At 38.3% G+C, this 15,061-nt stretch overlaps 1 protein-coding gene across 1 annotated transcript; it reads left to right on the top strand.

Moving 5' to 3' along the window:
* Positions 1-10,973: 10,973 nt before the first annotated feature.
* LOC119369090 (WAT1-related protein At5g40230-like) lies at positions 10,974-14,943 on the top strand. Its single transcript, XM_089716304.1, has 7 exons — positions 10,974-11,246; positions 11,363-11,422; positions 11,532-11,645; positions 11,820-12,060; positions 13,163-13,321; positions 14,017-14,168; positions 14,543-14,943. The coding sequence occupies exons 1-7, from the start codon at positions 11,056-11,058 to the stop codon at positions 14,691-14,693; spliced, it is 1,068 nt and encodes a 355-aa protein (XP_089572430.1). The 5' UTR covers positions 10,974-11,055; the 3' UTR covers positions 14,694-14,943.
* The last annotated feature ends 118 nt before the right edge of the window (positions 14,944-15,061 follow it).

Below are 15,061 nucleotides of genomic sequence, written 5' to 3' on the forward strand. Positions count from 1 at the left end.
ACACCAACCCAATTGACTTGGAGAATTCGTGTTTCAAATAGAACCAAAACCAAGAAGCTGCAATCTATGTGGAACCAGATGGAGTCGGCCAATTCCAACAAATCAATAAAAAAAACTAAAATTGCATGGTTGCACCGGCACTGAAACAGCCATTGGAGCTGACTATAGCCCCGTACTAATGGGTCTGAGTCGATTACAGTCTAATGAAGCAAAACCAACGGCTCACTGAACCTGCAGACAGTGCAATTCTTCATTTGTTTGCTGGCAAGTGGTGGCTAGTGGAATGTAGGTGTTGCCTGCTTTAACCAAACCAAATTATTCATACTTCATTACTTTGTTCATCATAATAAAAAAAAAAGTAACGGACAAAAATCATTAAAGGCAAAGTTGTCCTACTTTAGACAATACTCTGTTTAATAATCTTTCCATCCATCCACATATTATTTATTACTGATGCAGAATGGTTACGTGAATGGAAATAACGATTATACTCCGTCAGGAGTTTTGATCAATGACGTGTGATCTGACAAAAGAATTAGAGAATTAAACTCTCAAGGAAGTTCATTGAATATGAATAATGATCAAAAGATAATGAATATGCCAATGAAACAAAATAACCTATTTATAGGTTAGGCTAAAGCATAAAACCCTAAAAATAATACAAAAGTCGTAACTAGACAAAACCTAGTAAGGGTGGCGGCACGGGCATGCTGGACATTACACGGGCATGTCCTAGAGTTCCAGAGGCTGGCACGGGGCGTGCTAGAAGTGACACGGGCGTGTCTATGTGCGAATCGTAGTTGAACCTATCTGCACGGGCGTGCTGTACATGGCACGGGTGTGCTCTGGACTCCTAGAGGCTAGCACGAGCGGGTTGGAAAGTGACACAGGCGTGTCTGCGCTTCTTAAGCTTGGGCGTGTCTCGGGTACTGGACTTCTAGAGGTTGCACGGGCGTGCTGGATATAGCATGGTCGTGCCCCTTCTTCTTGGGTTTGCAGCGATCCAAATCTTCCATATATTGAAGTGCAAGTTGCTCCGCATCAATCCCCTCCACTTCAAAAGAACTCAACCTCAAGTGATCATCAATGGGATAGAAAGGGAATAAATCAGCAACATTGAAGGACCTGGAGATCTTCATGTCTTCGGGCAGGTCAAGCAAATAGGCATTATCATTGATCTTCTTAAGTACCTAAAGGGAACCAATCTTTTTGGAATCAAGCTTCTTCTGTCCTCTGCCACACTCCTTGCGAAGATAAACCATGACTCAATCACCCACGGTAAAAGATTTACAACGCTGGTGTTTATCAGCTGTAGCTTTATATTTTTCATTAGTAGCAGTGATGAATTGCTGCACTTGCTTGGATACCTCCACATGCTCAATAGCCAAGTTATTAGCTGCAATACTCTTCTCTACACCTGTTGGAAGGGAAAAGAGATCAAGAGTATGGGCTAGTACCTTACGGTAGACAATTGCAAAAGGGGACATCTTCATGGCGCTATAGATCGAACTGTTGTAAGCAAATTTTGCTTGGGCAAGAGTAAGGTCCCACATGTTCTTCTCGCTGCAAATGCACCTAAGGAGATTATCAAGGGTCCGGTTCACCACTTCAGTTTGTCCATCAACTTGGGGGTGCGCGGTACTGCTGTAGCAGAGTTGAGTGTTAAACCTCTTCCACAAAGTTGTCCAAAAGTGAGCTAGAAACTTTCTGTCTCTGTCAGATGTGATGGTTTTGGAAATGCCATGTAATCGAACAATCTTCTGGAAAAATAACTTTGCCATATGCGAGGCATCATTAGTTTGTTTGCAAGGGATAAAGTATGCCATCTTGGAGAACCTGTCTACAACAACAAAAATAGAGTCAGCTCTGCGTTGAGTTCGTGGTAAACCCAACACAAAATTCATGGATAGGTCCTCCTAGGGTTGTTCCGGTGTAGACCGATATTTTGGGAATAGCCTTTCTATGTCTGGCAAACTGATCATTTTTGTACTAGCCGCCCTACTTCCTTCTTCAATTGTAGCCAATAAAATCGAGCCTCTAACCTCGCAATAGTCTTGTCTCACCCTAGGTGTCCACTCAATCCTCCACCATGGATTTCTCGGATTAACTTTTCCTGGAGGGAAGACTGAGGGATGCACAGCCTGTTTTCCTTAAATAAATACCCTTCATGAACCAAGAAATCGTTGGTAGGCTGTTTAGCATCAATTTTTGCCCATATGTCAGCAAAATTTTCATCCGAGGCATACAGATCTTTAAGAAGTTCGAACCCCACAGTCTCTTGCCTAATTGTAATCAACAAGGCTGCTCTCCTGCTCAAAGTATCCGCTACTGTGTTACAAGTACTCGATTTGTGCTTAACGAAATAATAGAAAGCACCAAAATAAGTTGGCCAACGCGCATGCATCTTGCTCACTTTCTTCTGAGTTTAAAAATGAGCTAAAGTTTGATGATCAGTGTAAATAATGAACTCACGCCCCAACAGATAATGTTCCCAAGTTTTTAAGGATTGGAAAACTGCATACAATTCTTGCTCATAAGTAGACCATTTATGTCTAGTTTCATTCAAATTTTCACTAAAAAATGCTATAGGCTTTCCAGATTGTGACAGCACACCACCAATTCCAATCTCATAAGCATCACAATCAACCTCAAACAATTTATCAAAATTAGGTAAAATAAGAGTAGGAGCGGAAGTGAGCTTATCTTGGATTTCTTCGAAGCTCTTATTTGCAGCTTCAGTCCATACAAATTGACGAACTCTCTCCTTCTTCAAACAATCAGTGATGGGAGCGACGATGCTGCTAAAATTCCTAATGAACTGCCTATAGAAAGTAGCGAGACCATGAAAGCTGTGAACTTCAGTGATTTTCTTGGGAATAAGCCAATTTCGAATGGCATCAATCTTTCTGTCATCAACATGAATTCCTTCCGAGCTAACAATATAGCCAAGAAACAGAATCTGCTTGGTCAAAAAATTGCACTTCTTAAGATTAATGTACAACTCATTTTTCTATAAAGCATCCAACACCTATCGAAGGTGCTGAAGGTGTTCTTCCTCACTGTAACTGAAAATTAAGATGTTATCAAAATAACCAACCACAAATTTGAGCAAGAAAGGGCACAAAACCTGAGTCATAAGTCACATGAATGTGCTCGGTAACCAACCATTCATATAATCTTTCCTTGGTCTTGAAGGCAGTCTTCCATTCATCTCCCTCTTTGATTCGAATTTGATGATACCCGCTGTGAAGATCTATTTTTGAAAACACTATAGATCCTAACAGTTGGTCCAACATGTCCTCCAGATGAGGAATAGGGAATCGAAACTGCACCGTGATCTTATTGACGGCTCGACTATCCACACACATTCTCCAGGTCCCATCCTTCTTTGGTACCAATAAAGCAGGAACTTCACAAGGACTAATGCTCTCCCACATATGTCCCTTTTTCAATAATTCTTCTACCTGTTCTTGAAGAATCTGGCCCTCCTTTGGATTCATCTTATAATGGGGCTGGTTCGGTATCTTCAATCCAAGGATGAAATCAATCTGATGTTGAATGTCCCGCAAAGGTGGAAGTGTAGATGGTTCTTCAACTAAGGCATGAAGCTCATCTAGCAACTCCTTGATTGTGGGGGTACTAGTGCTCCTTCATTAGAGCCTGTCTCTGGTTTGATCAGCAATGCCAATGCACCTTCGGACTTCTTAATTGCGCCAGAAAATTCCTGCACATTGTAAGAAACAGCTATTATGGATTTCTCCTCCACTTTAGAAGCTTTGGTAGAAGATCCAGAAGCTAAGACAATGATTTTCTTATTTTTCCAATTGAACTGGTATGAATTCTCTCTTCCCTTGTGCAAAGCATCTACATCAAACTACCATGGACATCCTAATAGTAATCCACAAGCATCCATATCCACAACATCACAACTAACAGAGTCTAAGTATAACTTTCCCATTGATATAGGAACCTTGCAAATACAGTTTACTTCAATCGTTGGATCCTCTTTAATCCACCCTACCTTATACGGCAAAGGATGTGGTTCTGTGGGTAAATTTAGTTTTTCAACCAACTACTTGGCTAGCAAATTTTCACAACTGCAACTGTCGATAATGAGTACGTACACCGCTTTAACAACCCGACACTTAGCTTGGAAAATTTTTCTTCGTTGAGTGTCACTTTCCTGTTTTGGAGAACACAAAATTTTCTGAACAACATACCTTGTACGGCGAAGGATGTGGTTCTGTGAGTAAATTTAGTTTTTCAACCAACTGCTTGGCTATCAAATTTTCATAACTGCAACTGTCGATAATGAGTTGGCACACCGCTTCACCAATGTAACGGCCCATTTTTCTATTGAATCGAGTCGTTGCTTAGAGTCGAGTCGGGATGATCCAAAACCCGGTTTGATCCATTAGATTCTAGAGTGGGCTAGAATGGGATGAAATTGAAATAAGGAAAAGAAGTGGACTTACTTGAAGGAAACAAAAAGATCAAAGTATAAGGATTAGGACTTGATTTCACTAAAGTATAAAGTTGAGGTATTGAGTTGTATCATGTTGACACTTGAGGTACCATTTGGTAATTTTCACATAAAAATCAATGACATTCTAGAGACTACCCGTGGATTCCATTTCATTTACATTTCTTCATCCTTATCTTCATCTTCTTCCTCTACTTTCCTCTTACACTTTCTTTTCTCCATCATGTTTAATGGTGGGGAAGATTTTAATGGGAGCTAAGCATTAATTCAACTTCTATTCTATCCAAGTAAGTAAACCTTCTTGAATTTCATACTTGACTCATTTGGTGATATTGTTAGAGAATTTATAAGAACTCTATTGTATAGGAGAGGTGAGCCAAAGGTAGAAGGAAGCTAAAAGAAGAGCTTAAGCTTAGTGGCGTAAAGGTGTGATATCTGTCATGGCCCAGCCCATGGTAAGTATTGTCCGCTTTGGGCCATTCCGTACGAGGTCACCCTCACGGTTTTGTCCCTTTGGGCCAGGGAAACCTCCACTCTGCTAACCCAAAAGGCGCCTACCATGTTCTGAGACCACCCCTCTTTATGTATAGATGGTTTACCTCGTCCATAGCCGATGTGGGATTCGCCTAAGGTGATGTGCCCCAAACCTGGGATGTCACATTCACCCCCCCCCCTTAGGGACTCAGTGTCCTCGCTGAGGTTTGCCCCACCACCAGCCAGAGGGAACGAGACCGGCTCTGATACCTTAGGCGAATCCCACATCGGCTATGGACGAGGTAAACGATCTATACATAAAGAGGGGTGGTCTCAGAACATGGTAGGCGCCTTTTGGGTTGGCAGAGTGGAGGTTTCCCTGGCCCAAAGGGACAAAACTGTGAGGGTGACCTCGTACGAAAGGGCCCAAAGCGGACAATACTTACCATGGGCTGGGCCATGACAATTTGGTATCAGAGCCGGTCTCGTTCCCTCTGGCTGGTGGTGGGGCAAACCTCAGCGAGGACGCTGAGTCCCTAAGGGGGGTGAATGTGACATCCCAGGTTTGGGGCACATCACCTTAGGCGAATCCCACATCGGCTATGGACGAGGTAAATGATCTATACATAAAGAGGGGTGGTCTCAGAACATGGTAGGCGCCTTTTGGGTTGGCAGAGTGGAGGTTTCCCTGGCCCAAAGGGACAAAACCGTGAGGGTGACCTCGTATGGAAGGGCCCAAAGCGGACAATACTTACTATGGGCTGGGCCATGACAATTTGGTATCAGAGCCGGTCTCGTTCCCTCTGGCTGGTGGTGGGGCAAACCTCAGCGAGGACGCTGAGTCCCTAAGGGGGGGTGAATGTGACATCCCAGGTTTGGGGCACATCACCTTAGGCGAATCCCACATCGGCTATGGACGAGGTAAACGATCTATACATAAAGAGGGGTGGTCTCAGAACATGGTAGGCGCCTTTTGGATTGGCAGAGTGGAGGTTTCCCTGGCCCAAAGGGACAAAACCGTGAGGGTGACCTCGTACGGAAGGGCCCAAAGCGGACAATACTTACCATGGGCTGGGCCATGACAATTTGGTATTAGAGCCGGTCGCGTTCCCTCTGGCTGGTGGTGGGGCAAACCTCAGCGAGGACGCTGAGTCCCTAAGGGGGGGTGAATGTGACATCCCAGGTTTGGGGCACATCACCTTAGGCGAATCCCACATCGGCTATGGACGAGGTAAACGATCTATACATAAAGAGGGGTGGTCTCAGAACATGGTAGGCGCCTTTTGGGTTGGCAGAGTGGAGGTTTCCCTAGCCCAAAGGGACAAAACCGTGAGGGTGACCTCATACGGAAGGGCCCAAAGCGGACAATACTTACCATGGGCTGGGCCATGACACTATCTCTTTTCGTTTAATTAATTTCCTTGCATGAGAATTTGTGTGGTGTGTTGATAATGAGAAAGTATGTTGGTTCATGTTGAGTAAGATGACTGAAAATGGTGAAAAAGCATGAGATGAAATGAATAAATGAAGTAGATATTGAGTTCATGCTGAAACAAGTTTTGCTGGAAAAGTTACCAGTAACTTAACCTTGATTTTTACCCCATTTAATGATGGAATTAGGAAGTGTCATAGAAGAGTTATTTGTTCCTCTATGTGTTAGCTTTACATGGGTTTTTGAATCACCCAAATCGGAGTTATATAGTGAGAGATATGGTCAAAAGAGTACAGACTGTGCAGGCTGGAAAATGCGCGCGCGCGAATTGCATGAAGAGCTCGCGATCGCGACTTTCATTTGCGCGCTCGCGACTTTCACCTGAAACTCTCTGACTCTCATTTGGTGCTTTACGCGCTCGCGATTTTGCACTGCGCGCTCGCGACTTAGCCCTTGGCCTGTAAGCGCTCGCGACCTTCCTCGCGCGCTCGCGAATTTGGCCTGGGAACTCACTGTCTCTCATTTTGCACTCTACGCGCTCGCGACTTTCAAGTGCGCGCTCGCGACTTGTGCCCGATAACACACAGACTCTCATTTTTTGCATCTCGCGCTCGCGACTTTGAAAGACGCGGTCGCGACATGTGTTTTCATGCACTTTTGGACTTCTTTTTCAATGCAATTGTATTCCTTTACTCAACTTATATGCCTCCAATCAATTTAAAACAAAAAGACAACATTAGAACATACATCAAAACAACATGCAAGCATGCAAATGATGTGAAATGAGGTAAACACAACTTGTAATTGTATTCTATGCAATTGTGAAATGATGTGAAATGGTGTGTGAAGTTATGAATTCTATGCAATTGTATTCCTTTTCTCAACTTGTGTGTCTTCAATCATTTTAAAGCAAAAAGACAACATGAACACATGTATAAACACAAAATGCAAGCATGCAAATGGTGTGAAACTAACATGACACAAGTTGCCCGCTTGGCGAGGCTATCAACATACAGGTAAGCAGTAAATTTTATGAAATGATGAAGCAGTTAATTTTATGACACAAGCAAGTGAAAATAACATGACACAAGCATGCAAATTATAATACAGTTACCATGCATTTGTTTTATCTATTGACATACCACCATTATGCTCCATTGAGGTTAGGTAGAAACCATGTAGATAAGGCTATGTCGCGACATAGAATAGCAGATCTGCGCCCCATACAGTTTGGTACTCCGGCTACAGGCCGTTGAGTGGATATGATTATACAGGCCATAGCAGCCAAGCATACAGTTTCATCCAGTTTCATACAGTTTTTCTTATCACTTCGGTTTCACTATAACCTTATGGAGCTATACAGTTATATCGACTATAAATTGCATAATCATACAGTATACTAAACAACAAGAAAGATCATTAAGGGAAAATGAAAGTATCATGATATGTGTGCTTACATTCCATATGTGAGTAAATGTTTATTTCTACATATGTATGTGCTTATATGTTTCTTCATTCATTGTGATATTCACTGAGTTTAATCAAAGTTGCAGAGGTCATACAACATAAAGAACATCAGGTAAGAGTATGATAGTATCATGTTATATATGCTTACAAGTTTATTTATTGACTCTTTAAGGAGCCATACAGTCATGAGATGTTATTAATCATAACTTAGATGATGTGACTAAAAGTGCATAAGTCATACAGCATAATGAATAGCAAGTAAGACAATGAACATATATTGTTATGTAATCTTACATGTTAATGGTTTCATTCATACAACACAATGAACAGCAGGTAAGATCATGATAGTATCATAAAGTGTGATTTAAGGTTCAGGTAAAGGAGTTATGAGATAATTAGAACTAAATTATTGATGTTTCGAATGAGAAATTTATTCGTTGCTATAAAGAGACATTTATGTTGAAATTTACTGATTCTATGAGTATCAATGCTTTAGGAAATTTGTATTTTAAGTTAGTTGCCATCGCATTTTGTTTAGTATGTGAATTATGAGCACCACTGAGTTTTATACTCAGCGCGTTGATTTTTATCACGCGTAGATTGGAGATCGTGATTGCTATTTGAAGACTTGAAGAGTACTATTAAAGCAAAAGTGACTAACTTGGTCATAATAGATTGAGAGTTGTATAATTAAGAATTATGGCATGTATTAAGATTTATGGTATGTATAATTATTACATTTGTTAGAGCTTATGTGATTGTAAATATAATGGAAGCATGTAATTATTGTGGTGTAAATATTTGGAGGACATGATTGAAATAGTTTACTATAGTTGGTATGATTAGGTCATGAAAAACTTGATATAGATTCTGATTGAAACTAATTGCTAGATATTAAATGCTATTGAGGATTTATACAATTATGAAAAGATATATAAAGTGTTATTGTGTTATGATGATTCTTTGGAGACGTTGGAAGTTTAGAGTGTAATTGGGAGTAGTTTATATTCATATTTTTCATACAGTATGATATCCGCATGACAGGACATAGGGTCAACCAGATTGTAGCGTCTCAGCTCGGTTCATTCGGGTTAACGGGTGGACCGGGAAGGGATGTTACAAGCAACCTGACATTTAGCTTCGAAAATTTTTCTTCGTTGAGTGTCGCTATCCTGTTTTGGAGAATACAAAATTTTCTGAACAACATATGTAACTTCTCCATCTTCAGAACCAGCCATGGATCCATCATCTTCGTCTTCTACCTCTTCAACCTCAGTCACCTCATCAACTACATTCACCTGTCAACGCCCATCAATAGCCCCCCTATGTTCTGGACATATATTAGATGTATGCCCCTATTTTCTACAATGGTAACAAAAATCTCAAGTTGGCTTCTGATATGGATTTGACTTATTGTTTCTATCTGCCGTGGGAACCTTTCCTCGGGAGACTTTCTTTTCTTCTATTGTGAGCTGCTGTGAACTCTGGTTATTGGCAGGAGTGGTTGCTCTTGAGTTCTGTCCACCAGAATTTCTACTGAATTGCTGATTTCCGAATGAATGGGGTTGCTTGAAATTCTAGTTAAAATTAGGTGGTTGTTGAGGCTGCCAATTAATTCTATCTTCTGCACATTTGACCATCTCAATAGCATCTACCAAAGTGAAAATCGCAGCTACACCCATCATACACATTATATCATATGATTCAATCCCCTCTGATAATGAGCCACTTGCTAGGATTCAGTCTCACAATTGTCACATCGAGCCTGTAATCTCAAAAATTCTTCCATGTACTCATCTACCTTTTGATTTCCTTAGAAACAGTCATGATACCTGTTGTACAGTATTTGAGAGTGATCACTGGGAAGAAATCGCTGCTCAATCAACTATTCCATTAAAACCCAGTATCGCACTGGTTCAATCCTTCAACGATGGCATTCGTTTTGAATAGAATGCCACCATGCTGTTGCACCGCCTTTCAGTTTATAGGCCACAATGGAAACTTTACGTTCATCCTCGACATTCGTGATCTCAAAGAATTGTTCAACCTCCACTAGCCAGTCAAGAGTGCTTTCTATATCTAACAATCCTGAGAAAGGTTGAAGATCTACCTTTATCTTGTATCCGTCATTGAAATTGTCACCATTCCCTATGTAATCTCGGCCTCCATCATAACGATTTTGCTGTCTTGCATAATCTGGTTGCTATGGATTCGGAGCTGCTGTTGCAGCCGCAGGTTACGGGTTGCCTTGTTGGATTGCGATGGTCAACTACCTAATCTGTTCGGTTAACTCTTCGAACCTCGCCTCGATGGCTATGAGTCGTGTCTCATGATTGTCGGCCATGGAGATACTTCGCGTTTCGACCCTGATACCAACTGACGCAGAACGGTTACGTGAATGGAAATAACGATTGTACTCCGTCAAGAGTTTTGATCAATGACGTTTGATCTGACAAAAGAATTAGAGAATTAAACTCTCAAGGAAGTTTATTGAATATGAATAATGATCAAAAGATAATGAATGTGCCAATAATACAAAATAGCCTATTTATAGATTAGGTTAAAGCATAAAACCCTAAAAATAATACAAAAGTCAACTAGACAAAACCCTGGTAAGAGTGGCGGCACGGGCGTGCTAGACATGACACGGGCATGTCCTGGGCTTCAAGAGGCTGGCATGGGGCGTGCTGGAAGTGACATGGGCGTATCTATATGCAAATCGTAGCTGGACCTGTCGGCACGGGCGTGTTGTACATGGCACGGGCTTGCTCTAGACTCCCGGAGGCTAGCACGGGTGGGTTGGAAAGTGACACGGGCGTGTCTGTGCTTCTTAAGCTTGAGCGTGTTTTGCGTCCTGGACTTCCAGAGGCTGGCACGGCCGTGCTGGATATGGCACGGTCGTGCCCCTTCTTCTTGGGTTTGCAGCGATCCAAATCTTCCATATATTGAAGTGCAAGTTGCTCCGCATCAATTACTAATCACAAAAATAAAAAAATAAAACCCAAATAATTCATGGGTTTGACTTGATTAATTTTCTTTTCACATCTGATTGAAGTGATAAATTAAACAACACTTTGTCGCTAATTTATTCCATTTCCTATATTCCTCTTATTTCTTCCACCATTAAACTGACCCAGTGCAGAAACAAAGCTGCAGAGATTAAAAAAATAATAATAATAAATAAAGAAAAGAAAAGGAAATGGGTCCATGGTTTTTATACGGAGATTTGCTTCCTTTTATAGCTATGGTGTCTGTAGAATGCACAAATGTTGGAGCAAACACTTTGTTCAAAGCAGCTTCTTCGAAAGGGATGAGTTATTATGTATTCATAGTTTATTCTCATGCAATTTCAACTCTTGTTCTTCTACCTGTACCCTTCAGTTTTTACAGGTCTTTAGTTATTTCTGTTTCTCCTAATCAATCTTTTCCTTTTAACTTATTCATAGATCTAATCTAATGGTAAAACAGTAGTTTTATTTCTCATTATCTATTCATGGCGAATACAGAGCAGCAGCAGAAATCAAGTTGCCTCTTCTCTATAGAATTTGTGTTCTTGCGCTTATTGGGTAATTAGTACATCTCATAAATCAATCTGCCTTTTTCATTTTTCTTGCTATCTTTGAATTTTCCTTTTCTTTTTTTTAATTAATTTTTGTTTTCTGGAGAATTATGCAGGTTCTTAGGTCAGATAGTTGGAACTAAAGGTTTAGAATACAGTTCTCCAACTCTTTCCTCAGCCATGAGCAACCTAACTCCAGCTTTTACCTTTGCCTTTGCAGTTTTGTTCAGGTGTGTGTGTGTGTCTCAATCCTTAAACTCAAGTCTAATCCATTTTTTATGGAGGCTAATCATAAAAGATCCCATAGTGATTTGTCTTTATGGTTAATTTAGAATTTTACAAATCAAAGTAATCCTAACAAATGTATTGCTAATTTAGTAACTAACCTCTCCTTCGGTGTAAAGGATGGAGAAGGTAGCTATGAGAAGGTCAAGCAGTCAAGCTAAAATTGTTGGAACTATAGTTTCAATAGCAGGAGCGTTGGTGGTTCTTTTCTACAAAGGCCCAACCATTTTATCCACTATATCTCCGACAAACACCATTTCGTTTCGTTGGCCTCTTGGCTCTGCGATGTCTGATTGGATTATTGGTGGCCTCTTGCTTGCTACACAATGTCTTCTTGGTTCACTTTGGTACATTATTCAGGTACGCAAAGGTGAAATCAAGATTTTAAATTAAGAGATACGAAATATAAAATACTTAAAACAAGAGAGCCAAACTGTGTAAAGAATGAGAGATTGGTTTAAGATCTGGGTTCCAAGCCCACCTTCTCCACAACGTAACCTCACCACTAAACATACTCGTTCAAAATTTATACCAATATTAAAATATATGGTTAATTATACAAGTGATGTCTGAACTTTTTAATCTTTTCTATTTTGGTGTTTAAATCAACAAAATTACAATTAATGCTCGGTTTATTTCCATACAATAATTTACAGGAAAATAACTTGCTGAAAAATATTTTCAATGAAAAATATTTTCTTTGAATAATATTTTTCAAATGATTTATTTTCCATTGTTTGATTGTGATATTGAAAATTAGTTAAAAATATTAAAGTTTTTATCTCATAAGACCATAAAAAATATTATTAATAATAGATATTTTAAAATTTTAAAATTTTATTATTAAGTACGAGAAGAATGCAAAAAAAAAAATGTAAATTATAAAAGTCGGTGGTGGCCCGTACGTGGAGGTGGCCCGTACGTGGAGGTGGCTGCCGGTCGCCGGCAGTGGTGGCCGATGGATGGTGGTTGGTAGTAATGGTGACTAGTGGTAGCGATTATGATAATTAATCAATTTAAAAAATATGAATTTATAAGGTCCGTCAATGTTCAGAAAATGTTTTACTTTCTTGAAAATAAAAAGTTGTTTTCTTTAAAAAATAACTTAATTCTCCTTTGGCCAGAAAAATATTTTCTGTTGACTTATTTTTCTAAATGCCCCAAATAATGAAAAATTATGAAAAATATTTTTCTATAAATTATTTTACAGAAACAAATGGCGTCTAAGTATTTAAATTATTACTAAAAACGCTGCAACTATTAAGCATCAAATGCTGAATTAGCTCACCAGAGTTGCATACGAACTTTAATATGAAATTTTGACTTTTATCTTCATTTTTAATTCCATTTTCTTTCGTTTCACATTTAAAAAACACAGAAATAATATAATTTAAAAAAAATTTAAACAGAGGGCTCAATTTTCTGTGGAAGAACTTGATCATCATGACTTAATTTGATGTAGGCTGAGATTTTGAAGATATACCCAAAAGAGCTTATTGTGACATTTGTGTACACTTCGTGTGTGACCATCATATCCGCCCCAGTATGCTTTGTTGCGGAAAGCAACTTGGATGCTTGGCTACTAAAACCTCATATGGCATTACTTGCTATTTTGTACTCGGTAAGTGTTTTTTTTTCTTTTAAATCCTTAAATTTTAACTATATATAATATCTATTGAACCCTTCAGCTTCGAAATTATAGAGAGTCATTTATTAAACTAATGATTCAATTAACCCAATTTGAATACTAAATTAGCAATTAACTAATGCAAGATCAAGGACCATTTAAAGGCTTTTAGCCTTAATATTTGATAATTACAAAAATAAACAAAAGATAATAGGGAGAAAAATAGTAAGAACTATTATTTTGATATCAGATAGATAAATTAAGTGTTCGTACACAGATAATTGTGAGACTTTTATAGAGAATGCATATAGTTATTATCCAGTTATCTGAACAAGAGACGTGAGTTTTATTATCAAGCGGTTGACTCAGATATTCAATACATAGTTGACCGAGCGTTACTAAACTGGATCCTTTGAATTTCAATTTATAACGCTCGGTCTTATACTCATATATGCTAATGGTTTTAGGCTCATTTAAGGGGTTGTTATATTAACGAATAAGCTTATGGTATATTTACTATAGTCCATCGGTATTAATAATAAAATAATAATATTTTCTTCCAATTATACCTTATGGTAAAATTGAAAAAATTAAAAAGTTTTAAGATAAAATTGCAAGAGGTAAAAAAGATAATGGCTTTTTGTGATATTAAATAGGTTATCTAAATATGTGATTTGGTATCTGTTTAGGGAATTTTTGCACAAAGCTATAGCACCGTTATTCATTCATGGGGGCTGCGTTTGAAGGGGCCTTTGTATGTAACAATATTCAGACCATTGTCAATTGCTATTGCAGCTTTTATGGGTGTCTTATTTCTTGGGGATGCTCTCCATCTTGGGATGTATGTATGCTCATCTTTTTTTGTTTTTAAATTATTTTTCGTATTCCATTTATATATTCCTTGGAATTATCAATTTCACAAAAGAAAATTCTTCAAAATTCATTAATTTGCATTTTATACCATTAACTTGTGTTAAAAATAAATAATAAAAAATCAGTGAATTAGTTTTTCTCAGCTTAAATATTCATCAATTTTTCATTCCAAGATCTGACCCATTGATTCTCTAATTGAAAGTTTCTCTTTAAGTCAATAGAAAATATCAATATTTGGTAAATTATAAATGCTGATTAAGTCAAATCAGCAAATTAAGCATTATTTATTATTTATTAATTTGTCTTTTTTATTTATTTATTTTTTTTTTTTTATAATTGCAGTATTATTGGAGCTCTAATAATATCAATGGGGTTTTATACTGTGATATGGGGAAAAGCAAATGAAGAAAGATCAAGTGAGGAACAAGATTTTAGTGACTTGAGATCTACTCAAAGAGTTCCTTTCTTGCAAACACCCATTAATGACATGTAGCCAAAAAATGTAATTGAAGATTTTTTATCTTTGATTTTTTCTTTTATTAGTACTTAACCACACCTCATTTGTAAATTTTTGAGGTTTTTGTCCTCATCAAATCCCTTTTTTTTTTTTTAAATATTAGAGAGAATGTTCAAACTCGAATCTATTGTCAGGTCATACATGTATTTACTGTTAGATTATGCCTTGACGTGTTTATCAAATTTCATACTTGAATGAAAAAAAAAATAATCTTATTCGGTGCTCAGTTTAAACGTTTCAAAAAATATTTATTGTCAAATTTATGTAATGAATCATGAATATTTTTTTATATGGATAATAATCTTTCGTATTATCAAATAATAAACTTTTTTTTTAGTGAAAAT

The sequence above is a fragment of the Jatropha curcas genome, chromosome 11, assembly GCF_041381405.1.
Source record: "Jatropha curcas cultivar XTBG-Jc1 chromosome 11, XTBG_Jcur_1.0, whole genome shotgun sequence".
Lineage (NCBI taxonomy): Eukaryota > Viridiplantae > Streptophyta > Magnoliopsida > Malpighiales > Euphorbiaceae > Jatropha > Jatropha curcas.